At 39.7% G+C, this 26,557-nt stretch overlaps 1 protein-coding gene across 5 annotated transcripts in view; it reads right to left on the bottom strand.

The window, feature by feature from the left end:
* The window catches only part of LOC111868734 (homeobox protein cut), a 394,707-nt gene that overhangs the window by 19,822 nt on the left and 348,328 nt on the right, over nucleotides 1–26,557 (bottom strand). For all 5 annotated transcript variants that reach the window (XM_023859663.2, XM_023859664.2, XM_033753154.1 and 2 more), the window contains exon 7: nucleotides 1,862–2,016. In XM_023859663.2, the coding sequence (XP_023715431.1) occupies nucleotides 1,862–2,016 (155 nt within the window). The remainder of the gene's footprint in view (nucleotides 1–1,861; nucleotides 2,017–26,557) is intronic.

Raw genomic sequence — 26,557 nt, 5'->3', positions numbered from 1 at the left:
GGGGGGGGGGGGGAAGAGATACATCTTAACTCGAAACCACGCTTGATTCCAGCACTTTTAATTTTCAAATTAGAGAGAAGTAAAGCCACAGTACTTCTTCGTAATAAATCACCATAAGTATTACACATGAAAAATTACAATTATTCATCGCTCAATGTCATGATACAATCTTTTTCGATATTTTTCATTTTTTTAAAGGAAAACAACTACCTCCATAAACGCTGGATAAGAATATTTCTCAAAGTTTTCCAGCATATGAATCTTCAGGTTCCTACGATAGGCTATTGTTCCAGTCTTCCAAGTCCCTACCGCTGTTGATGGTGGACATAAAAATTACCAAGACGGGTTTCCCACGAATGGCATGATGCTCATGCGAAAATCGATATATTAATGTCCACATTATTGTCCGTGACAGAATCATGGGATGAATACACAGACATACGGAGTTGTGTATAAAGATTCATTAACATATTATTTATGATCTATTATCATCATTGGCAAAACAGCCCTTTTTGAGCCATAGCCTTCCTTAGAAATTCTGTCAGACTTGTCCAATCCGTCGTGAATTAGACCATTCGGTATTCACTTTTTTGGATTTCGAAACAGTACTGCTTTTCAGAGCAAGTCAGTCTTGCGTTCAACCCCAAACCTGCAAGATTTACAACCTATACTCAGTGGAAAATATCCTAATATATCTAGCATGAATTTAGGGCTTCAATCCTTTCTTCTCAACACTTACTTTTTGTCGCAAGACATAAATAACATTCGCATATTAACCTACTTTATATATTTCGGTCGGGCAGTGTGACCATCACCACATTATGCATTAACATTGTCCGTGAGCTGGTACACTGCTGCATCTCAGGATTTATTATCATTAGTCGAATATTTTAGCTTAATTATTTACGGCCTGGGATTAAAATCCCTGCACTAATTAATATTAAGATTTAATGAAATTGGCAAGGTTCGTTCTTTCTTTCCGTCCTTGGTGCAGCTACGTGGGGGTTCCCCTCTTACGTTTGTTCGGTACGGTGTTGATTGATATGTGGAACAAGATAATATTATGTATAGAGGGAACGATAATAATATTTTAAGCAGGATACTAAGTGACTCTGGTGCCTATCAAACTAACTCTCTGATGACGGATGTTAGTAAGTGACATTCAAAGAAGAGAAACGTGTGTGACTGACTTTGCAAAGTAGCATTTCTGTCTGCTATAATAGAGTGATATCAGGAATAAAAGATCATCAAGATCAATGCAGTACGGAAAACCGAAAAGACTTAGCATCAATGCCGAAGTAATAAACAGCACTCTCGGATGTTACTTGTAAGAGCCGATAGCTCCGGCCCCTAATTCCGCTACTTGACAAAATAGTAAGCTAGGTTCATCCACCGCTAGTATTCATAACCTAATTCATCCCGATGTTCTTCTCTTTCTCCTCTCTGGCCTTTCAAGTGAATGTTTTTCAAAAGGGTTTCAAGCCCAAATTCTGTGTGCATTTCTTGTTTCCCCCATCCTAATCTCATCACTGTCTCCTTCGTTTCAGTATCCCACAGGTAGGACCCAAAAGATTCCTCGTTATGCAACACTCTAAACTGCTCACCTTCTTCCCAGGTTGATATTCTTCCGAGTGTTTCTCTTCGAAATACTCGGCAATTAGATTTCTAACCTCAAAGTAAGAGACCACGTTTAATACCTGTACTTTATAGAGCAATTGAAAAACATATTTTTTTTTATATCCTGATGTTCAGTATTTTAGGAAGTAGGTGGCATGTATATGTTCTTGAGCTGAATAGCAAGCATTACCAGTATTTATTGTTCCCAGAATTTCTATGAGCTTGGCGCGTAGGTGTATCTCACCTGTCCTTGGTTGGGAGACTTGCTGTCGTTACTGTGGCTGTCCTCCACTTGAGTCTTCATCAACTGACTCGCCTCGCTCAGGATGTGCGCTATCCTCTCTTCTGTCATGTTATCCGCGTCGCCTCGGGCAAACGCTGGGATACCCGTGTCTTTTCCTACAAACATCACTACAATGTTACAGCCAAGATAGGCTTCACGTCCTGCTTCTTCCGGGAGAGGATATCGTCTACTCGAAATAAGTGAATCAGTCATTGCAGTAAGACATAGGATTAGATAAGCTGCCTCTGCAGAGCGTGTTCGGTAGAACCTCTGTTTGCACAACGTCTCGAAGTTACAAATTACGTCATGAACTGCATTTTGTCCGCTGTTAATTACTAATTATATAAAACTAAAAAAAGTTATCCCTGTAATAGGCCGTCGAGGCTCCCACATTTTCTAGATAATCACCTCATAGATGGTGGTGAGGTTGTCAGCCTTAAGCGACGGCCTCCCTTTATGCCCAGGAAGATTCTTTGTACTCATTTTTGTTAGGAGGCTGAGTAGACCCCAGGGCCATAGTACAGCTGGAAGGGTTAGGTCAACTAAAGATCCAATTACCTCATCGGGGATCGAACCCGCGACCTTCCGGTTTGTGGCATAGTGCCTCAACAAACTACGCTACCGTGTACCCCCTTTTTATATAAACTTAAATGTATTCATTTTTATTGTTCTGTGACAAATTATGTCAACATAAAAATCTGGTAGGTTGCTTCAGTAATTTGCAAGTTATGTCCATGATTTTGTTACTGTAAATTACAAATTATGTCAAAGTAAAATTTTGTCTGTTATCTTTCTGTATGTTACAAATTCTGGGAGGTAAAATTTCGTTGGCTGTTCTGAAAGTTATAGATTATGCCAAAGTAGTATTTCGCTCACTCTAATATAAAGTTATAGATTGTGTAAATGTAATATTTCGTCTCGGATAATAAATCAACTGCAGTATTCATGACCTAGTTAGGTTTCAAGCAGTTTCGTCTGACGAATTATTATTTTATGAATCAAGATGTACGCATACTTATCTCCTATTGCGATAAAGAAATGACATACCTTAAGAAAAGTATATTCCATTTATTGTCTGTGCATTGTGTTGCAATGACTAATTCAATTAGCCTGTAAATTCTATACAATTCAAACTAAACATGACATACAACGGCCTTTTCTTTGTGGTATAAGTCTTAGAACTGCATTAAATTAAATAAAACAAATTATGTAGAAACTGATTTATTATTATATAGTACTCAAGAAGTTAAAGATTAATAACAGTGTAATAAAGCAGAGGATAGGGTATGGACGTTAATAATGTATGATGAAGAGTAAAAAATATTTAAAACACTACAATCACACTTATATGAGAACACAATAACAATATTGAAAACAAATTATACCATCATAAATTACTGATTAAAATAATTTCTCTTGAAAAAAGTACTCTGGTCTGAACTTACGTTTTCGGGCATCAATTTCTTCTATCAAAAATTCTTTCTCATTAACATACAGGAAACATTTTGGCGGTGGGAATAATACATAAATATGAAGATTTATATATGTATTATCTTTCGCGTTGCACACTCTGCAAAAATCATTTGAGGCGTCTATTGCACAAAATAAATCATTCGCCCACTAAATGCTTAGGTACTTTTCCTGTAACTTCAGGATCATCTGTTTTAATTCTATTAAGGCACTTTATACACTAATAAAAAAATATACCGGGTGGTAATACAGGTAACATGGACCCTGTGCTTAATTAAGTACAACGACATAGAATTATGAGGACGTGAAGGTACAGCTCCATGCTATAGATACACGTACATCAGATGAAAGTGAGTGGTCAGTTCCATGTCCCGGCCCTATAATTTGAGAAAAGGGCCCCGGTAACCATTGGATTGGAGGCTGGGTGGGTTCCAGACCCGGTATGGGGATGATCGTGTAAAAATAAACACGCGTTCAATACAAACAGCGAGACGATAACAACAAACATGGAGCTTGGAGCAGGACTTAGAAAACCTACCTCCCGTCTGTTCACAATTCTATACTGCGAATGTTGTCATGTAAATGATATCTTTAAGTAACGTAAGTTAATAACACAAGAATACAATTCGATTTAGATGATGGGGTAGCGTGCAGAGCTCGTGAGCAGATAGCAGAGTCCTTACTTCATTTGCCTGCAACTGCAAATACGTTTTATAACAACAACTCCGTTGAATTCAGCTCTTTCTTTATTTAAGGGATTACTCAAGAGCCCAAAGGCCAGTTGTAAGTACGAGCAAAGAGGGAAACAACAAAATAATTACAATTCAACTCTCTATTTATTTACGTGATGAGCTCAAGAACCAGTGGACAATTACAGACTGTCACGAAACAAGAACAGAAAAAAAACGAAATGAAAACAAAAATAACCGAAATAATAAATTATTATTATTATTATTATTATTATTATTGTGAAGATGAGCCGGGATAGCTGGACGGTCGAAGGGTCAGAGTTAGAGTCACGGTAGGGGCAAGATTTTTCTCCTCTCCACGTGTTCCAGACCGGTTCTGGGGCCAAACCAGCATTCTATCCAATGGGTACCGGGAGCCCTTTCCCCTGGGGTAAGGCGACCGGATAGTGAAGCTGACCACTCATACCAAACTACGAGTAGCGCTGAGGTCACTCCCCCTCAAGTCTTCATAGCGTAGTGCTTAAACAGTCAAGCACAGCGATAGCTTTACCTTTATATGTGAACAGGTGGTAACAGGGAAGAATTCTGTTCTAGTAGACATTTTTTCTTGTTTGAAACTGCAAATGTGTCACATACATATTGCTTGTTGTTACTGTTGTTATTATTATTATTATTATTATTGTAGGGAAGTTGAGGTCTTTGAACCAAAGACTCTGTTGATGAAACATATCTTATACTGAATTAATTATTTTATTATTATTATTGTATGCTGCTCTATTTGAAACTCAAATTCTCACATTGTGGCTTTGTCTGTGTGTTTCTGTATCTTTATTCATGTTCACTGTGTAATTAATATAGACTACCATTTTTGTATTTTGTTTTTTAATTATTTTTGTGTATTTCTCTCTATTCGTGCTAGCTTTGTAATTGGCCTCTGTGCTGTTAAGTTTGCACGTAAATAAACACGAATTGAATTGATTTATTATTATTATTCTCTCGTTAAGATAAAATTATAAGGTGACCATGCTGAAGCCGTTAAATATATCCTCCAAATTTAGTATTTGTAATTGCTGACGTACGACGAATATTTCAATAGCCTATAATTTGTAGGTGCGTTTCTAATCTATCTTCATAAAAATCACGTCTTGCTCGAGTGATTTATTAACTGTCACCGTAAAACCGACATCTGAATACAATTTCTCCCGGCCACCATGTTTTACACTACACAAAGAAATTGCAATACATAAAATTGCACATTACTTTCGAATATATTTTCACGCACATACTTTCAAGACCTTAAATTAAGTGGCAGTAGGGTCACTCACACTTCTGATGTTCACAGTACATCCTCACGTTGGTATTACTGATCGTACGACGTTGGACTGACTCCTAGTGACATGACCTTCATGACAAATTTCGCGAAGATCATTCAAACACAGACAACAGGGGTACCTTGTAAGTCCGCTTTTTTCCTCCTTAAGAAACGGAAGAAGGTTAAAAGCACTGAAAAGTCGCTAAAAAAACTGCACGTTGTAAGCAGAAACAGCCCAAATTAGCGACGGGGCAATGTACTGGGAATAGTCATAGTGAAGTACAAGTTAAAATTCAGAACGAAATCGTTAAAAATTGTCCCGTGTTGCCATGCAGTCAGATGCCAAATCCGTTTCATTAGTCAACTAACAGTTGGTGCAAAAGGAATCAGTGCTGGATATACAACCCGTACAACAGGTGACTCAAGCGGGACAGCGGCAAGTTCAGGAGGAGCAGAGTTGTACTTGTTTTTCTCACGAATTACCTTAATAATTGTCTGCCGGAACAATGTAGTGTACATCACCGTTATAACCATAAATTTAAAAAACTCGAATCAAACACTAATTAAAAAGTTCTACCTCCGGCATACACACCAAGTAAACATTTCAAACAACAACAACATACTTTCAAATCATTCAAACCAGAGATAAAAAGCCATTTCATGCTCTTTTGTTGGTTCGAGGAGAATTTATAATATAAGTTGGTTACACGATTATTATTATTATTATAGCTAACTCTGATCATTCTCAAACGGCAACACCCCCTTTTATACGGTTGGTACACTTAGGAGTTTGCGTGTTACTCAACACATGGATCGCATGCTGAAGGGACCGAAACTTGTACGCTTTGTTTTTTAATTCTACATGATAAGAATCTCGTTTTCTACGAAATGAGTGCCGGAGAGAGCGACATGGTTTATTATCCCCCTCACATAATTTAAATGGTTCTTGCATGCGATATTAGACCTTATTGACTTGTAGCTGTATTATTGACGTTACTAAGCACCGAACTGGATTAGATACACGCCTTGTACATTTGCCACGTAGTGTAGATGTAGATGGGAAGTAAAGCATATTCTGCAGTATCTTCTGTAGTAGTTAACCGCAAGCAGTGGGAGAAAGCCGACTTCAAAACTGATCGCCATTATGAGGAAACATTTCATTTTGTTTATAAAAAAATTGGTTAGCACTCAGAAATAAGATCTGCAGAAACCCCTTTTAACTGACGAAATCTTGATAAACGGTTTAAGGTGAAATTCTCATAAATTAAAACAGAGTTTTGGCCTTTGCAGAAGAATACCAGCGCCGGCGAAATTATTTCATATTTATTTACAAAATAGGTTTCATATTTTGGGACATGACATGTTTATGAAACTGACAATTATGTCACAAATACAATTCACTGTCATGAAGGAACACGTAGATTCTACACGTTTCCGCTCATGACTTCTGTAGTGTTAATTGTTGTGACAAGGTTTTGTATGAATCGATAAATATTATATGTTATGCTTCAACCCAGCGTTCCATGTGGTCTAAGGAAGGTAAGCTGTGGCACGACTGCCACTACTTCTCGCGTCACAGAGTTCTGAGAATCTATTCTGTCAGTACATTCACTCTACATGCCCAAACACTATTCCATTCCGGGAAGAAGTGACAGATGATGACGTTAATTTATCTCCATTTCATCATCGTTTCGTGTACAACAGAACCGACTGAAAATCTAACAAAACATCAGCGAAGTGAAGCTATATCCTCAAATGCTGTGATGTATCTAGTCTTCCGAGAGACAGACGTATTTCACTAGGAAGATAGGATTTCTACACGCGCAAGATCAATCATACCGAATGGACGATACAGATGTCTATTCCAGGTGGGGAATGCAACTGTTTACCTGTGTCTAAGCACCACATTATCAAAGCGTAACGCAACATGGAGTAAAGCTCCACGCGTTCTACACATTGTCTCTAGATCTGTCAGCTTCATGCTTAGGAAACTTTAACCTCGCAAATAATGTCCCAGGTAAGCTTCTGATAGGAGACAGGATGGGCATACAATCCTTCGGATGGTACAAATAGAAATGATAAGGTTACTAGTGTGATCTGATCCCTGCCGTATAGCACGTGACCTCTTGAGTCTGTGGCGAACGAAAATAAAATTGTTTCAGATGCAGGTTACGCAGCCAGATAAGTGAAATTTAGTTCCGTGGGAATCTGCAAAAGTAAAGTACCTCTAAATATTGTGCTACACATAGGTAATATACACAAAACTATCCTTAACAATTTAATGTGAAGTATAAAAATACTAAATTGAGATACACTTACTGTGGGTGGGGGGAGCTAACTGCGAAAGGAAATCATGGAGTTTGACTGAGTGAAATTTAACGATATCCATGTTTCACCTACCGGACAATGACAGTGATTTCGTAAATAAAGTAATGATTTCAGACGAAGCAGCTTTCCATGTGTTGGGCGAGATAAACAGAAACATCTTCGCGCTCTACAGGAATACGTCGAAGATAACCCAGAAGTGAATGTATGCAGTGGAATATTACACAATCATGTTAAAGGATTACAGGATTTGTAAACTTATAAATAAGGCGAAGTGAAGGTGTGGGGTAAATCGTCCAAAAATGCAGTTAAGTGAAGTGAAGTGAAGTGAAGTGAAGGGAAGTGTAGTGTAGTGTAGTGAAGGGAAGTGAAGTGTAGTGAAGTAAAGTAAAGTAAAGTAAAGTAAAGTGAAGTGAAGTGAAGGGAAGGGAAGCGAAGTGAAGTGAAGTGACGTGAAGTGAAGTGAAGGGACGGTCATGGCGAAATGTTCATGACATGACGCATTTCATTACTGTTACTATTTAGCGTATAGTATGTTTATTTTTTTATTTATATTAATTTATATAACTGTATTTGTTGTAGCTGTAAGCGTATTTTCATTGTATTCATTGTGTATAGTGTGTCCTTTGTTGTTTGTGTAGTTTTGTATGCTGTGTTTTGTTTGAATGTGGTGTGTTATTTTGTGTGATGTGTGTTATCAGTGCGTTGTGCCCTATAGTAGTACCACTGCCACCGGGAAAAAAAACCCATTTGTAATTAAAATAAATAATAATAAATTCTTTGCTGAGGCTGACATCCACCAGTTACCTGGATGTGTTCCATCTGTCCTGAATCACAGGAACTGTAGCCTACTCCAGCGGCCGACATCAGCGACTTACAAGACCAGAATTTTTTCTGTCACTAAAATTGTTATTGGAATGTTGTAATGGAGAAGGGAGACAATATAATTTGGATATTTTGTGTCTACACACTGGTGAAAGTTCTGTATATGTCTTAAAGTAACTGCCAAAATCTTCTAGTTCCTCTCAAAGATGGAACAAACTTTACAGTTGTATGTAACTCATTTAGAATTTCTTTTCATTTTACATAAATATTGTAAAGGTAAATTCTGTTCACCCAATGTAACATATCGAGACACATTAAAAATGAATACTAGAAGTCTCTGTAATGCATAGTTCATGGTATGAACTTCTCTGCAAGACAATACTTTCTTTTTAATCTTCACTTCAATTCGAGTTTCATTAAAATTCAGAATTATATAGGACTTCTACGAACCCAAACGAAATTCGCCCGACAATTTCCAGTACAGACCATCTCCTCCCTATATCAGATTTCGTCGAATCCTAAGTCCTCTAAATGACCTACGCAGATAGATATGATCTAGACATTATGTGTTCATTTCGTGAGAACATCAATAAAGTTGCACTGTGAGTGCATGCAGTACAAGAACAAGTGAATGTGTCCCCTTCCCTTGCACCGCAGGGCAACCCGACACACTTGTTATAATTTGCGCGCTACATCCATGCTAGCTCGGTCACCACTTCGAATGACTGCACCCTAATGGCTTTCTAAGTGGGAATAATTAATGAACTAGCAATGACCCTAGGAGCATCCGGGGCCTATGGCGGCCACACTTTGACCTAAAGCCCTTCCTCTCTCTTACTGAGCGGCCCAACTTGTAAGTTGAGGTCGTTCCCCCTCTACTACTCCACTCAACAGTCCAGCAGGAGGGGATTAGATCTGGACCCCCTCCTGTCTTGACCTAGCCTCCTGAACTGACCGCCCCGTCCAGTCACTAATCTCCCTCAGTTCCAACACCTCCCACAACAAACATCGGCGTCACTTCTGTCCACACCAACGCTCAGTAAAGACGCCAGCAACTGGAGCAAACGGTCCCACAATTATTCCTCATCATACAGACAAGCGGTTCCAGATCTGGAACCTTATCGTCTCGAATAGGAACAAAAATATCCAAGCTGTCCAGGTGGTGAACTCGAGGAAAAGTAGTTTTAGTTGAACTGCAAACATACTTGCTTTCTGGGCCGCTTAAACTTTTCGGTACTTAAGACATCTCGTTCATAGACAGTGTTCTATCCTGTTCGGAATATACTACTGCTTATTTCACATTGGTAAAAAAAAACTCCGTGGACTTTAGTCCGCAAGAGAACTATACCGACCGAGCGACCGCCGCTTGTTGGCGAAGTTAGTGCCAACATTTGCGGATAGAGGGTGTCACGTGGTCAACGCAACGGATCCCCACGGTCGTTAATCTCGGATTTCTAGAATTTTACATTGGTAATGTAAGGAAATTTGCATCTTCATCTTCAGACACTATAAAATAATTAGCGATACTCAACAATTGAAACTTTGTGTTAGCAATCACAGAAACTTGAAAACAAAAGGCAGTAGGCTATTTTATGCACTAAAAATGGGTACATAGTTTAAATGGCCTTGACAACATGAAATGCTGTGAAAATTGCCAAGATGGAGGCAGTTCGTAGGAGTGAATAGATTACGAGGATATGCCATTAGAGAACTAGCGGGAATTGCAAAATTTATTTACCATCAATCGTGGAACACGGTTAGGCCTGCAGTTTGTACAGTGAATTCTTTTTTTGGGGGGGGTCAGAAGTAATGACTTGTAGCGCATTTAAAGGAACTTGGAGAGGCTAAAGAGAAGCATAAGCAAGACAGACCTCAGTAACGATTGCTAGTGTCGATACTGGGATTCGAATCGTGTGTTGCTCCAACTTAAGGCGCCGCTTTAGAGAAATGTTAACCTGTTTGCAGACAAATTTGTAAACAAGGGGTCGATCCGGACCAAACAATCAGAGGCCAATTCAATTTTATATTCACTTAGGCCTATTCTATGGAACCTTTTATTTTATGCAAGGAAGCTAAATGTTCGTGTTGTCACATGTTCATAATGTCTGAAGAAAAAAAAAAATCAAATCTTTACTAAACAAAAGAAAAAATAATAATTCATGTCCAAAAGGCAATTTGCTGTTTATCAACTTATTTTTGCTGGAAATAAACTTTCGTGACGCTAAGCTGTGTAGTAGGCGAATAGACTTTACCATTTACATCAACAACAGGCTTACATCTAAAATACACAGACATTAGGACAAGTGAGGTACGAAAATCGCAACAACAAAAACCGTGGTTGGAATACAAGAGCAGTGCTTCATGCATGACGTTCATACTGAGTTCTACGGAAGTCAGTCAATTAGAACCTCCGGAGTATTTGGTGCCCGTAATTGAGTCAGGGCCGGTCACGGTAGCCGAGCGGTCTAAGGCTTGCACCGTCTTTGCTCGCTCGGAAGCCGGGATCGTGGGTTCGAATTCCACTCAAGGCATGGATGTTTGTGTACAGGTAGAGGCCTTGCGACAAGCTGATCAACCGCCCAATGAGTCCTACCGAATGTGTAAGATCTAGAAAAACCGAAGTGAACGGAGAAGTTCATGGAGGTAGGACTAGGCCCACTGGGGCTGTAGTGCCAAGGGGGACGGACAGACAGGTAGCTTACAAACAAGGATCCTTCTGAATCCTAATTAATGACATTATTAACAGAACAGCCTATGGATCATCACGTCTCAAGTGACCGTAGGAAAAGGTAAGTCACCCTTGTGTCTAAGTATCACACAGTGAAGGTCGTAAGAGCGATGGGGAAGCTTCACTCCCCAGTCGTTTTATTCTCCGTTCACAATTTGATAAGAAGGGCAAGTGGATATGGGCAATACTGGCGAAAAAGAATATCTTTGACCCTACAAGGAATCGAACTGTGGCTGAACTACAGGAGATGCAAGTTAATGTTGGCAGCCAGGTGTGAAGTAATTTCTTTCGCGTGTGTAAAATTAGCGCCAATTTTCATATATACATGAATTAGAGATACACAGAATAAGCATATAAATGAATGTTCATCAACTTTATTCCTACAACTAAGCATAAAAATTTACATGTACGGGTATTTCTCAATTTCATCACGCGCTGCCAAAATCATAAGAAAAATTTTATTCCAGCGAACATGACAGATGGCAAGAACTTTATAAACAATCAAAAAGTTACAGCCTAATACGGTAATTGTATGCTTAATTTTGTTTCACATGAAGTTTCAATATGTATACAATCTCAAAATCAAACAGCCAATGTTTTAATTACGTCTGCAAATCACGAGTTACTTACTATATTTAATTAGAATTCGCCACTGATCGGAAGGCATAGCAGTGATGTGGAAATTTCTGTTCAAATATTGGCAAGTGTGCCCGAGCGATCTGATGATGGCACAATGGCGTGACGGTGGGTTAGGCGCCGCACCCCTTTGTAATTAGTCGCACACAGCGTCTGATTGAGTCTGAGCAAGCGGGCTCTGAAATCTGAAACGCGGCATCTTGCCTTGCGAATAAGTAATCACTCTACTTGGTGCATGTTAGTGTCCACCTCTGATTGCTATTTACTGTCAGACATCGGCCGAAGCATTCAGAATGTTTTTAAAAACATATTACACACTAGATAATTCCTGATTGAAATGAGCGTCGAGGCTTATGCTGACAGCGCCCTTATACTACGTATAATAATAATAATAATAATAATAATAATAATAATAATAATAAGAAGAAGAAGAAGAAGAAGAAGAAGAAGAAGAAGCTAGATGTGTTTCTGCCGGTCACGGTAGCTGAGCGGTCTAAGGCATGAACTGTTTTCGCTCGCTCGGAAGCCGGAATCGTGGTTTCAAATCCCACTCAGGGCATGGATGTTTGTGTGCATTTTTCTGTGTTTGTGTACAGGTAGAGGCCTTAGGACGAGATGATCATCCGCCCAAGCAGTTCTACCGAATGTGTAAGATCTAGAAAAACCGAAGTGAACGGAGAAGTTCATGGAGGTAGGCCTAGGCCCACTGGGGCTGTAGTGCCAAGGAAAAAAAAAAGATGTGTTTCTGCGGAAAATGCAATTTGTAAACGTACAGATATTTCAGCGTATAGCGACTAGCTATGGGATGGACGAAAAGCGGTCGAAGTTCGAGTCCAGGTACGGTCAAGAATTTTCTCTTCTCCACGTCATCGAGACCGACTTTGGGGCCCAATCAGCCTCATATCCAATGGGTACCCGGGGCTTTTCCCTGGAGGTTAAGCGGCCGGGGCGTGAAGCTGATCACTCACCTACAACTAGTTCCGAGGTCAAGAAAACGTGAACCTACAAATCGGCTCCCCCATACGTTTTCGTGGTATAGGGCTTAATTAGCTAAGCATAGGGACAACTTTACCTTTTACCTTTGCAGGTATTTCAGTAATTCGTGTTTAAGTGCAAACAACCTTAACTGATTTTTTTCTTTTCTTTTTATCTTTTCTTGTATTGTCCTGTCTTGTCTTGGCCGGGTCTGGTCAAGTGGGATTTGTGGTGGACAAAGTGACGCTAGGGCGGGTTTTCTCCGAGTACTTTTGTTTCCCCTGCCAATCTTCATTCCACCAAATTCTCCATCATCATAATCACCCGGGGCAGGCTACAATGGACCAATCAGTGGTCGCTGTGCCGAGTGGACCCAGTTGGATTCCCCCCCACCAACTAAGCGAAACAGTTTGTGTTCCAGACACGTTAACGTCTCCAAGAACATTAGCAGCCGAAGCGCGTCTAGCAGAAGGGAAATCTTTACCTAAAGAGCACACCCTGAAGACAGAAAAGTATATGAGAGCCGAGCAGGTACTCGAAGACCTACAGTTTCCAGAAGAGAATGACAGGATTTAGAGCCATGAATAACGGACAGTGAACCGAGGTGGCAACTCCGCTTATCCCAGGCATACACTTCTATAGCATAACCGGTCACAGTAGCCGCGCGGTCTAAGGCATGAACTGTCTTCGCTCGCTCGGACGCTGGTATCGTGCGTTCGAATCCCACTCAGGACATGGATGTTTAGTTTGTGTGTGTGCGTTTTTCTGTGTTTGTGTATAGGTAGAGGCCTTGCGATGAGCTAATCACCCGCCCAAGTAGTCCTACCGTATGTGTAAGATCAAGAGAAACCGAAATGAACGGAGAAGTTGATGGAGGTAGGCCTAGGCCCACTGGGGCTGTAGTGCCAAGGAAAGAAACATAATTAGCCAAAGAAAGATTCATGATTTAAATAATAACTACATCAAGTATTACTACTGCTACTATTACTAATATGTTAGGGTTGGTGAGGCAAATAAACAAGGAATTTATTATTATTAAGTCTGAACCTAAATAAATAAGAAACGAATTGCCAGTACTAGTACCACTACGGCGATTTTCTGTTTGATCTCGACACTGAGAGCGTAGTTAAATAACATATAATAAACATATAGCGATTTATTTTGTGGGTGTCTGAAAAATGAATTTATCTAAAAGTTTAGGTCTGCCATTCGTTTAGGAGAAAAACGAAACAAAACAGCAGAAGCTACTGAACATTAAAACAGACACTTGCTTCTGAAACCATTCCAAGTGACGCACACAGCACTATCCTTTCTCTGGATTCATCTGGTGTTTCAGGACATTGGTGACAAGATCTGTCATCTCTGAAGAGTTAAGAATAACTATTTCTTTAAATAAGAATTTCCAAACAAAACTCTGTGTCCTGTAGTCCGCAAGCGAACTATACCGACCGAGCGACCGCTGCTTGACGGCGAAGATAGTGTCATCTTTTGCAGACAGAGATGTCACGTGGTCAGCGCAACGGATCGCCACTGCAGTTAATCTCGGTTTTCTAGACCGAAGACGCTATTTCCTTGAAATAGCTCCTTAATTATCCTCACGAGGCTGAGTGGACCCCGTTTCAGACCCACTACTACTCAGAAAATCTGGTAGCGCCGGGAATCGAACCAGGGACCTCTGGATCTGTAGGCAGGAACTCTGACCACTTGACCACATAGGCGGTCTAAACAAGAATTTCCATGGCTATGATTTCATATCCGGTATCTTTTAGCTTCTTAAAGCAATTCCCATAAATACAGAGCAATAAAGATGAATAACCAGTACGACATTAGAGTATATAATAATTGTTAAAAAAATATCCCTCCGCTACAGCTACAATACAGAAATTAAGTTCCCGAGCAGGAAGCAGAGAATTCCCACTGACATTGTCCCAAAACCCCAAGACACTTTCTCGTATACATTCAATCCGAGAGGAACACAAACTCATACTCCCACTGCTATTTGAAGTAAACACGAAAGAGAGGGGAGTTATCCCTCATATCCGACACCAAGCAGAGTACAACTTGGTTATAAATCCAACCAAACAGAGAAAATACCCTTTTCCATACAGCAGAGATGTAATATACATACCATATACAGCAATAGGCATTCCATTGCCTGCTTGCCTGTCTGATTCTACACCAACATGTTCAGTATTTGCGCAATGCTCATGGGAAATCTAGAACAATCAGTTTATTATGTACACATCTATACGAACCGACGTCTTCTTTCTTTTCCCCCGTCCCCCCCCTTCTCTCCACCCCACTCCGGCCACATCCGCTACGCTCTCTTGATATTTTTATAACCTCCATATGCGGATGGAATTACTCACAATTAAACAACCCGTAGCATGGCCTGGCTTAGTCTAACCTAACATGGGCTTGCGGTGATTACAGTGTTTCGAAACTGAAGAAGACCTCCCATGATTCCGTCCATTTTGCAGAACAACAGAGCTGATCGATTCGTCGATTGATTCAAAAGCCAGTATCACAAAGGTCCTTACATTCTCTTAATGAGGTGGGGTATGAGGACTACGAGGAAGGGGCGAAGTATTTTGGATCACAACTTGCAAAATAGCAACCTCACATTACTTACTTATGGAGCTGAGCCCATCTTGAGGAGAAGCCAAATCTGCAGTTACTCAAGAATTTCCCAGCATTTTATGGAACTCGAAGATTCATCACCGTGTTCACAAGAGCCCACCACTGGTCCCTATCCTAAGCCAGATCTATCCAATCCATACCATCCCATCCCATCTCTCTAAGGTCCATTTTAAAACCGTCCACACACCTACGCCTTGGTCTTCCCAATGGTCTCTTTTCTTCTGGCTTTCCCACCAATATCCTATATGCATTCCTCTTCTAACCCATTCGTGCTACATGCCCTGCCCACCTCATCCTCCTTGACTTGATCATTATAATTATACTTGGAGAAGGGTACAAGTTATGAAGCTCCTCAACATGCAGTTTTCTCCAACCTCCTGTCACTTCATCTCTCTTCAGCCCAAATATTCTCCTCAACACCCTGTTCTCAAACACCCTCCTCCCTTAATGTCAGACCAAGTTTCACACCCATACAGAATCACAGGGAAAATTACAGTTCTGATAAAACCGTTGCTCTGCTGTTACGCTGTTGTATTTTGCATTTTACAAGTAATGCAAAATGCTTATAAAATATTTTTAAGTTATTTTTTAAACTATCATGCCGTGATTACTTCTGCTGTGCACACATGTTTGGTGTGCTGGTTTCTGTCCTTTGTGCGGTGTGTAGATGTCCTATATTACTTTGCTCATATCTTAATGATAACTTTGATTTTTAATGGAATTATACAATTATATTATTATTATATAAAGAGCTGTGATTGTATTTTGTTTGTAATTGTTTTGCTGTTGTTATTTCTTTCATCTTACTCGTGCTCATTCTGTAATTGGCATCTGAGCTATTAAGTTTGCACATAAATAAATAAGAATTGAATTATTACTACGCCTGTTATTTCCAGCTAAAGTTCTTGTTATAAATTATACTCTTTGATGAAACTGTTTACTTAATATTAATGGTAGTATTTCATAATGATCATATCGGCGTGTTTCAGCGCACTTTTTTTTTCATTTCCTTTCTCCTGAATTTTGTAACTAAAACGCAATGCAGTCCAAGCAAAATTCGGCATCTAATTCCTTAACAACAAATAATCCATTTCCATAGAAACCCTTAAAATGCAAAAATAAATAACAAATCATTGTCAGAGAGGGGGGATCGACTGTAGAACATCAAAACGTGGTGAGCAAGAGCAACTGTTGCAGCAAATGCTTGGGCTACATTTGTATTAATGTTACTGGGACCGCTGAAGGTCTCTTCTAAACTGCGACATCTTATTTCTCAAATATTCTGACGGTAGTTCTCAAAGGTTCCAATGAGACTTATACCGCACAAACGCCGTTATTTCGGTTTCAAATCCAGCTCTGACTTTGAATATTTGTTTGCATATTCCTGTGGTGTCCTGTGACAGGACACTGTGCAAACACTCCTACGGATAATCTTGATACAGATTGAGAAATCTTCAACAGACCGGGCTGTTGCTACAGCCCTGGGGACAGAAGAGAAACATGACTAGAGCCACACACGAGTGTAGTTTTCAAACTGACCTGGTATCGAAGTGTGGTCAGTGTTATGGGAAGACTATTCATCTGCCATAAAACAATTTTTGTGGTAAACAATTACTGTAACGAATATACGCAAACATGTCAGTAACGTAAATGAGTAGACGGATGTCGTACCCCACGCCCTCCCCCAGACCTATTCCCGAGACTCGTCTAAAGGAATAATGTGACTTTTAACACGAATGTTACAGCACGTTGCCACCGTGCATAAGATGGCTGGTGGACGTGGACAATCCTTCTGAGAAGTTACATTACTTACGAAACGAAAAATTTAAGCCTGAGTAGTCCATTATTTGTAATTATAATCTTCCTAGCTTGTTGGCACATTACTTGATTCTGTTTACTCAAATTCCTTATATAAAACAATTAACAAATGTCAGTATGAATGACTACAATACATAGGCTTATATGGTTGTTCAAAATATATTTTGTTTGTCACATGGAGAGGTTTCACAGGTGTCAAAATATGCCAATGAATCGATTATAAATGACAGCTTGTCACTCTTTTAAGTTTATTATATCCAACGTGGCTAATTTCAGCCAAATTACGTGATTATGTGGGATTTAGGGTCATTCTACTGGTTATGTCTGTGGCAGAAGCGAGTTATGATTATTTGGAAACGCAAGAAAATGAGCTTCATCTTACTAGTACACAGACTCACAATTTGTAGTATTCAAGAAGTTCAAATCAAAAGGAATGAGATGGCTGGGACATTTAATAAGAATGAAAGAAATAAGAAATGCATAGAAAATTTTGAGTGGGGAGTCTCAAAAGAAGAAACGAACTAGACGGGAGGATTCCGAGGTAAGGGGCACAGCATCAAGAAGTGTGAGCGTGCTCAGCTCGATAGAAATTATGTTGAAGGGGCAAAAACTGGGAAAAGACGGTCCCCCAGTTAGAGACTGACCTAACAAAGAAGGATGGGAGATACAGATTGTGGTGCAGGAATTCCATAACCTTCCTACGCCCTTTCCATGAAATTGTTAAATTTCACTATCAACTCGCTATTCAATTAGTTCAATGACAAGTTTTATGATAGTTCTGTATCATAGGTAGTGTTTTGTGAGACTTTTCTCTTAAAATTGGTGAATCATCATGATATGCCAAATCTTAATTCTTTAAAAACTTGGGTAGAGGTCAGCATCAAATATATTTTGAGCTCCAGGGATGCGTTGAGAGAAAAGTGTTTAAGAACTTAAATTCAGAGAAATGCAAATAAGCCAGGACCGCAAGTGGATATAGTCTGCTCCTTGCTCTCCTGCGAGGTACTGTAACGAATCGGGCTTGGTCAGTTTCTATTCTGTCTGTCTCTGTCTGCAGAACAACACGAATCTAAGTTCCTGTGGTTTCAAGTGGCAAAGTGACGATGAATTTGTCAGTTTCTCTGCCAGTTTCATGTTGCCCTGAGCAACTGCAGGACTGGCTGAGCTATCAGGAAAGAGAAATATTTCCACGTGACTGAGAATCAACTTTTTTTTTAGCTATCCTCTCCCCCGCCTTAAAAAGTGAAATAAAAAATAAACAAAAAATACAACAAAAGAATGAAATATCAACGGGAACTATCACACAACCGGGGCGCGCAGAAATTAAGGGGCGCAGCAATTAAAAAATAAATTAGACCTCGAATTCGCTCCGATTCATTTGAATAAGAGCTATCTTTTTCTCTTCTGTTTGAACCTCCCTTTCCTATCCTGTCCCTACAGCCGCCGCGGCTTTGCCTCTTTTATGTTTCTCTCTCTCTTTTCTCCCCCAACATCATCGTATCTACTTCACCCTTTCCTTCTGAACCCCTCGTTCATCCTCTGAAAGCTTCCTCTTTGCTCTCCTGATAAGCTAAAGATAATGTCCCATGCATTTCGACTGTTGCTACCAAGTCAGGGTTCTGAATAGATTATATAATACCCGTGATATTCATCTTGTGTGTATAATATTACAACCAACTGACAGGAAATTGTAGTTGGGAATAAAGGTGTGTGTTACAGCCGGCGATCAATAAAGACAAGTAAATTCTTGCTTTACATCATAATTAATATACTATTAGGCATATATATTGACCTTAGCGATAAAGCAAATTCTTGTCTTTAATAGCCAGTTTATAACATTTTGAAGAGATCTGTCTTCTGGGATATAACGTCATGTAGTCGTTGAAAGTCAACCAACGGATAAGCTTGCTGTCTGCTTCACGCTGATACTAAGAATTTCTGAGTTTTTGGAATTTGTCCACAGTCAGGTATTATATAGAAACTAGGAAACGCAACGTCTCGGAAACAAATTCAGTTACCCAAACGTTGTGTTTGCTAGTTTCTAGAATACCGGACGATGGACAAAGTCTAAAACCCCCCCAGTAATTCTGAGTGTTATACACCATCGTCAGAACCCTTTAGAATCTACTTGTTTCAAGCCGGTATCCTCTTTTGCTTGCTCCTCAACCCTGAAAACAGAAGTGACATATTCCTCTGAAATGTCCGACGCCTTTCAACAGACTACACAGCGTTATATCCCAGAAAACAGAACTCTTCAGAACCACCGTTGTAAGAACCTCAATGCATACATTCCAAATGTTTATTAAAACATTTTGTGGCAACAGCACACTGGCATTTCCAGCATGATGAAACTTTAACAAATGACATGTAGGCCTATTTGTTTTTCCCGGCTTGTTTCGATTGTCTGCATGAACTATTGCGGTTTGGATTATAACTTGAAATAAAACAAAACAATACCGCGTGGGACATCACAAGCGTTTGACATTCAACAGGCGTATCACAACGATGACAATAGTTCATCTCACATTTAAACAATTGACTGCAAGCTTACGGCATTGCACTGGAAAATCTGCTTCACATCATTATAGACGTGAATGTATAATCTTTGTGAGTCGGAACTGACTACAGGCTGAAAGACCGGGGTTGGGCTCCAGGTAAGGGCAGGAATTGCTTACTTTCACCAACATGTCCACACTTCTCATCCAAAGGACCCGGTGAGAAAACGGCTTGTAAGTAAAGCTGACGACTCACCTCTGTAAATTAAGAAAATAAGAAAACGTCATGAAGACGCATGGGCGAGTGAAGGTAAAACTCCACGAATTCTTAATCTTTGAATCAGATGGAGGTGAGTGATCAGCCTGATGCCCATGCCGCTTTCACGCATGGAGCTGAGCCCTTCTTGAGAAGCCGCCAATTGTGCAGCTAATCAAGAACTTCCCAGCATTTTATGGAACCCAAAGGTTCATTACCGTGTTCACAAGAGCCCTCCAACGGTCCCTATCATGAGCCAGATCATTCCAATCTATACCATTCAACCCTATCTCTCTAAGATCCATTTTAATATTGTCCACCCACTTACGCCTACACCTACGCTGAACTTTCTTCCTGAATTATTTTCAAAAGGTATTCGTAACAGCATACGAACCGGGATATCTCAATCGGCATAAGGACGGACTGCACATGAACAGTCGGGGTTCGATTCCCGGCAGTACAAAGATATTTTTCTCTATTCAACAGCGTTCATACCGGTTCTGGGGCCCACCCAACCTACTATCCAATGAGTACGGGGGGGATCTTTCGCCAGAGACAAAGCCGCCGGGGCGTGGAGCTAACCATCCACCTTCATCTATTGCCGAGGTCAAGAATGCTGTAGCTATACCTCCACTCTCCCATACTCCTTCGTGAGGGAGATTACCTTTGCCTTTACTCATAATCGTATAATACGTAATAATGTTGATCATACGAAGTTATACCACTGAGGATGACGATTCGAAATGCACCCACAAGACCTACAAGTTTAAATTCAAGGGAATTCACTTACAACGTGAAAGTAATATCTGAGGCGGTCAAGGAATAAACGGCAATCGTGCCTTATGCCGCTTCTGCGTGTAGGTCCCGAAGAGTCGGAACACGCGTCCTGTCTGTCAGCTTATTGAATAGCAATGTCCTACTCTGAGGATAAAACTATTTTTAAATTTCACCCCCTTATATGCCTTCAGCGAAAGAATTCTGAAAGCGTGCCAATTTGATCGCGGTTCATCTTGACAGCGTAATTACCACGAATTATGTTTTCTTTTCTCTCTCACTCACAAAGTTAAAAAAAAAGGAACAAAGCGTGAATGATTTCTATATACCTCCTCTGCCTCCCACACAGCATTAAAATGAATAATAAAAAATAAAACCCTTCATCCGGTTTTGTCATCCGTTTCCACGTCTATAAATGCAGATTTCATTTATATCAGCATTCTACAACGACGAAACAAAAGGCTACGTCATTTTTTTTTCAAACTGGAATAATAAGAATGGCGTTTGGAGTAAGCAAGGAATAGAGGAAAGGAACACGATTGTTCTCCCTAGCTACGGCCATGTCATACGATAGCCCGCTCCAGTTCCGTTTTCTCTTTGCCGGATATGACATCTTATTCGCGTGAATTCCTTTTTGTAACTCAGATGAAATTAAAAAGATGACTAATGTCTTATCGGTGTTCACTCATAGTTCATTCCTTATCACCATCCTCGTCCTCATATTTGTAAATATAAGATTCCTTGAAATTGCTTAGCCGTAATAATATGGTTAAATAAGAACCGAGTATAGATCAAGTATGATGGTGGCGCAGGAACGGTTCAGTTATGTAAACCTTATAATGAAAGAGAATGTGTGTGGGTTTGTGTGTTACAATCTAACCTAACAATCAAGGAACCTAGGAAGCTGAAAGTTGATATACGGTACGTGTTTAAGAAAACCCGAGAGTGTGCAATTTGGGCCTACTTTTTTACTTTTACACCTCTTCTATTTACTGATTGCAACTAAGGAATTTACATATTTGCGATATGTATATTCGGAATGCAAGATTGTGACGAATATGAGTAGGTAACAATGGAAACGAAACGTGTTTACACCATGTATTATATATGTAACATTCCTAATAAGTGTGGAAATAAATAATTTTATTCTGAAGATCATATTAATGACATGTCGCAATATCTCGGACTAAAAATAAAGGCAATAACGTGATTATCTTAGTCGATGTGCTGCCCTCCAGTAGCAGAAATTAGATATACGAGTAATACGTGTATTGCTCTCTAATGTTAGCAACGGAAACTATAAACCCATGAAGCTGCGCTACCGTGCATTTAACCTTCCTATTTGTTCACATTCACTTGATATTAAAAAAAAAAATGGATCTCTGTATGAATACAAATTACATAAATTTAAAAAATTAGTTACTGTAAGCATAATAAGCATAAATTTATATGAAGTTTCATGGGTAACCTAGCTCTATCGTGAATAAAATGAATTCCAGTTGACTGTGACATGTTTTCGATTGTTGTATGGGAGACCGAAGAAAAGGTTCATACGAGTATAATGTTAGCGTTTTAGTGTACTATAATGATACGGGTTGTTAACGATTTTATTGGTTGGTTCATACATTCATATATATATATACACGAGTAACTGTAAAAAGTTGTCCCAGCACTTAACTAATTAAGCACTACGCCATGTAGGAGTATGGGGGAGTGGATGTATAGATCCTATGTTTTCTTGATTTCGGCACCAGCTGGAGGTGAGCGGTCAGCTTCATGCCCCGGCCGCTTTACCTTCGGGGAAAGAGCCCCCGGTACCCATTGGACAGGAAGTTGCGTGGACCCCAGAGCCGGTCTGGACAACATGGAGAAGTGAAAATTCTTTTCCCCCACAACAACTCTAGATGTTGATGAAATTAATTATTATAAACTTATATATATTTTCGCGGGTAAGCTAGTGCTCTCTTGAATAACGTGGCTTCAAATTGAATTTCTGCAGGAATCGGACGTATTTTCGATTATTGTACGGGACACCGAAGATGTAAGATTACGGATTCAGTGCGCCGTGGTCAATCAAAATGGAGACGCTAAATTAACCTGGGCAAGGCCCGGTTCCATGCAGAGAGTATGAAAATAAAACGTAACTGATACTTCTCATTTATGTTTGTACAGCACAGCTTATTGTATTAGTGATATCTTTTCAAACTTAGGTCAAGTACTCGAAGGTTCAAGGTCGCCAGCGTCAAAGTTCACAGCTTGGTATGGATCTAACGGACTTCAATCCAGTTCGTATCCTGAAAACGAACTTGTCTGACATCCATTCTTAATATCTCATTCATTTATTAATTTATAAATGGCTCTACAGCCCTTTTTTTGGTACCTGACCTCTTCTTCAGTTTCATAATTTTTTTTACACAGACGGTAGGACTCCTTGGACGCGTGATCAACTCGTCGCAAGGCCTCTACCTAAACACAGGACAACACAAACACAGAAAAAACGCATACACACACACCAAACATCCTTGTCTTGAATGGGATTCGAGCCCACGATCCCAGCGTTCGTGCGAGTGAAGGCAGTTCATGCTTTAGACCGCGCGACCACTTAAGGTTACGTTCCTTCATCTTCTATGTGTTCGTGACAGTTTTCTAAGAAGTTTCCAAACCAACAGGATGTTGTTCGTGACAGTTTTCTAAGAAGTTTCCAAACCAACAGGATGTTGTCTATAGGGTTCCTATTTCATCCCATCTGCTACCGTACTGATTTATCTAGTGCAATACAAGTTATAGTAGAGGAGCTGCAAACATCGGGAAGTTCCTGGTTAGGTAATATTCTCAATCAACAGTTTCTTCATTTATCTGGGGCACGGTAATAAATTTTCGAGTAACTGTGTTAAGTTTTATTTGGAGAATTAAAATGTCTCTCATTTTCAAGCCAATGTAACAAAGGCACATAAATATGATAGTCTTGGGTCTCCACAGACCTTTCCGGGACAATGGGATCCGAAAGGAAATAAAGGACATTTCTTTAAATAAGGACCTTCATCCAAAATTCATTGTTTATACTACATTAATAGGATACAGGGTTTGGTTTTAGGCAAGAGAAGTTAATGAGGGTCCCAAATCTTCATCAAGCAAAGTGTACAGCGTTGAATTCTCAGTTCAGAGTTTTCTTTTCCGAGGTTCAAAGACCATTAAATTAAATCCAACAAGAGCAAAAATAAAATGCTCGTGAGAAATCGGTACAATTGCTTTCTGTACGGACACGCACGCATGAAAATGACACAAAGCCCCCAGAGTTGAAAAGTCAATTCCAAACTAATTATCGAAAGTCGCTCATTCCTTCAACTGGTTACGGTTACTTAATCTAAATAAGCTATGCGCGCGCACACCCGTTATATTACACGTTACTCTGCTGAAAAAAAATAATATACTTAATTACAGAAGAGAATAATCCCAGAAACAATGAAGTAACAAGGTTTCAGAATTATGTTTTATGGGAAGATGACCTCTGTGAAGTTGAAACGCCAATGGTTCGTAAGGTCAATGTCCCGTAACAATTTTAATGATACACATGTCATTATCGTAGTTCTCTCTTCTCAGCTTATGCGCAATATTGTGTTATTCACAACGAAATTCTAACTTCCTTCCGTTATCAGCCTACAGGCTGGTGAAAAAGTAACACAACAAATTTACAGCTGCTTAATTACCCATTCTGTAGTCTACGTTCCCTATTTCAAATGGGGAGACGGGCTTATGATATCCTGTCCGTATGCACAACCATCCTAACAACTTTCGAAACAAAAGAGCGCAGTTTTTCCAAATTTAGCATGAACATCTCACCACTTACGGCGACACACCTTTGTGATCTTTTAAATATCTTAAAATCAATAATATAAACTCCCCGCTCACAATGGCCGCGCAGTGTAAGACATGAAATGTCTTCGCCCGCTCAAATACTAGGATAGTGGGTTCAAACCCCACTCGAGGAATGGATGCCCCTCCGTGTTTATTCTGTGTCTGGGTTGTCCTACGTAGGTAGCGGCCTTGTGGCGGCTCATAACCTGTTCAAGAATTTCCATCAGCTGTCTATAAGATTCGTAGTTTCCGAACTATTTAATTCTGAATGTAAACAGACCATAGGGACAAATTCTGCAAGGTCGAAGAATAACATAAACTTGAGATCGGAGCTACAGTAACGTAATTTAATGTATAATATCATAATTTGGTAAGATAAAATATTCGAAAAAAATATGCACCGTTCGGCAAAGTGATTGTTTCTTTTGTAGAATGCGAAAAATGAGCATAGCGGTCGTGAGATATCTTAATTTTAGTTTTCGCTCTGATCATGATAACGAACCAATGTGAAATTACGTATGGAACCAGATCATAAGTATACCTATAGAGTCAGTGTACATATACAAACATTATTTAATGACATAAGTTACAAATATAGCGAGAAGATTTATGACCTATGCCTGACAAATGTAATGTTGTATGAATTTATAAGTTACTAATGAAAATAAACTTTGTAATTTATTCCTTTATATTCGTATGTGTAATATAAATTATTTGAAGGCCTGGCATCATAAGTGTTCTATAAAAGTCAACGTCACAATACGTGTTCGTTCTCCAACACTGCAATAAACACAGAGCGTGTATCTTTCTTGTGATTGTTCTCTGGCAGGCTTTATCATATTTCCGGTGAGACGAATGGACATTCCTCTTCTGTACTGTTTCTCAACATTTAAAACACTTCCGGGCCGTATATGATAACATTCAGAGTCTAAGGCGAAAAAGTCCGCCTCGGTTAAGTTCGGTGACCGTGCTGGCCAGTCATAGTATCGTGAAGATATTGTCTAATTATTCTACAGCAGGTGTGTGTATGATTCAAAGAGCCACTATGCTGACAAAAACAGCCTTTAGTAGCCCAAATTCTGGTCATATTTCTCCTATCACGTTAAACGGGATGCTTATCATCTATTACTGTAAAAATGTAGTGTTATTTGTGCACCACCCTATATTGAAACGAAGCATTGTAAAAACTCTATACTTCAATGAAAATGAAAGTTGGTAAAACTGGGGTGAACCTTGTGGCCTACCTCGCCATCTACGTTCATACTAACTCGGTCATTATGAGGAGGTTCATCGCTTTCGAAATGTGATTACCTTCCGAGAAGGCTTAGCGTAATATAACAATGTCACTTAGTGCTGCAAACTTAATTAACGGTATCCCGACGTGTAAAATTAAGGCCACCCATGGGTAACTTCAATCCCAACCCATCCCACTTTACCGACCACCAAATAAAACACACATACCCTGCCGCCAGCTGCAAGTGTATGGGGCCGCTCTGCAAAACACTGCAGACCGATATGGATGGAATATTTTCTTGTTTTCTTTAGCATACCGGAACCCATGCAGCTAACAGGATGAGATCATTCCATAAGAGATTTTATGTTCTTATTCTGGGTCCTCGACGTTTGGGTGACGCGTTTAGGGCTCCGGAACACGAGACCTTGTGAGTCTTATTACCACTCCCATGCCTACTGTTAGTCTGTGAGTCACAGTGCAAATTTCATATTTTACAATCATTCATTAGTAATCGTCATGAAACCCAAGGGTTTGACGTTGTTGCCACGTTGTTATTTTCCATTTCGCATGTTTTCTTTTAAGTTGTTGTGATGGGACCAACTGCTTGTTTTTCTGATCACAAGCC

The sequence above is a fragment of the Cryptotermes secundus genome, unplaced genomic scaffold (assembly GCF_002891405.2).
Source record: "Cryptotermes secundus unplaced genomic scaffold, Csec_1.0 scaffold13, whole genome shotgun sequence".
NCBI lineage: Eukaryota > Metazoa > Arthropoda > Insecta > Blattodea > Kalotermitidae > Cryptotermes > Cryptotermes secundus.
The sequence above is the reverse complement of the archived record's forward strand: the minus strand, read 5'-3'. Positions and strand labels throughout refer to the sequence as shown.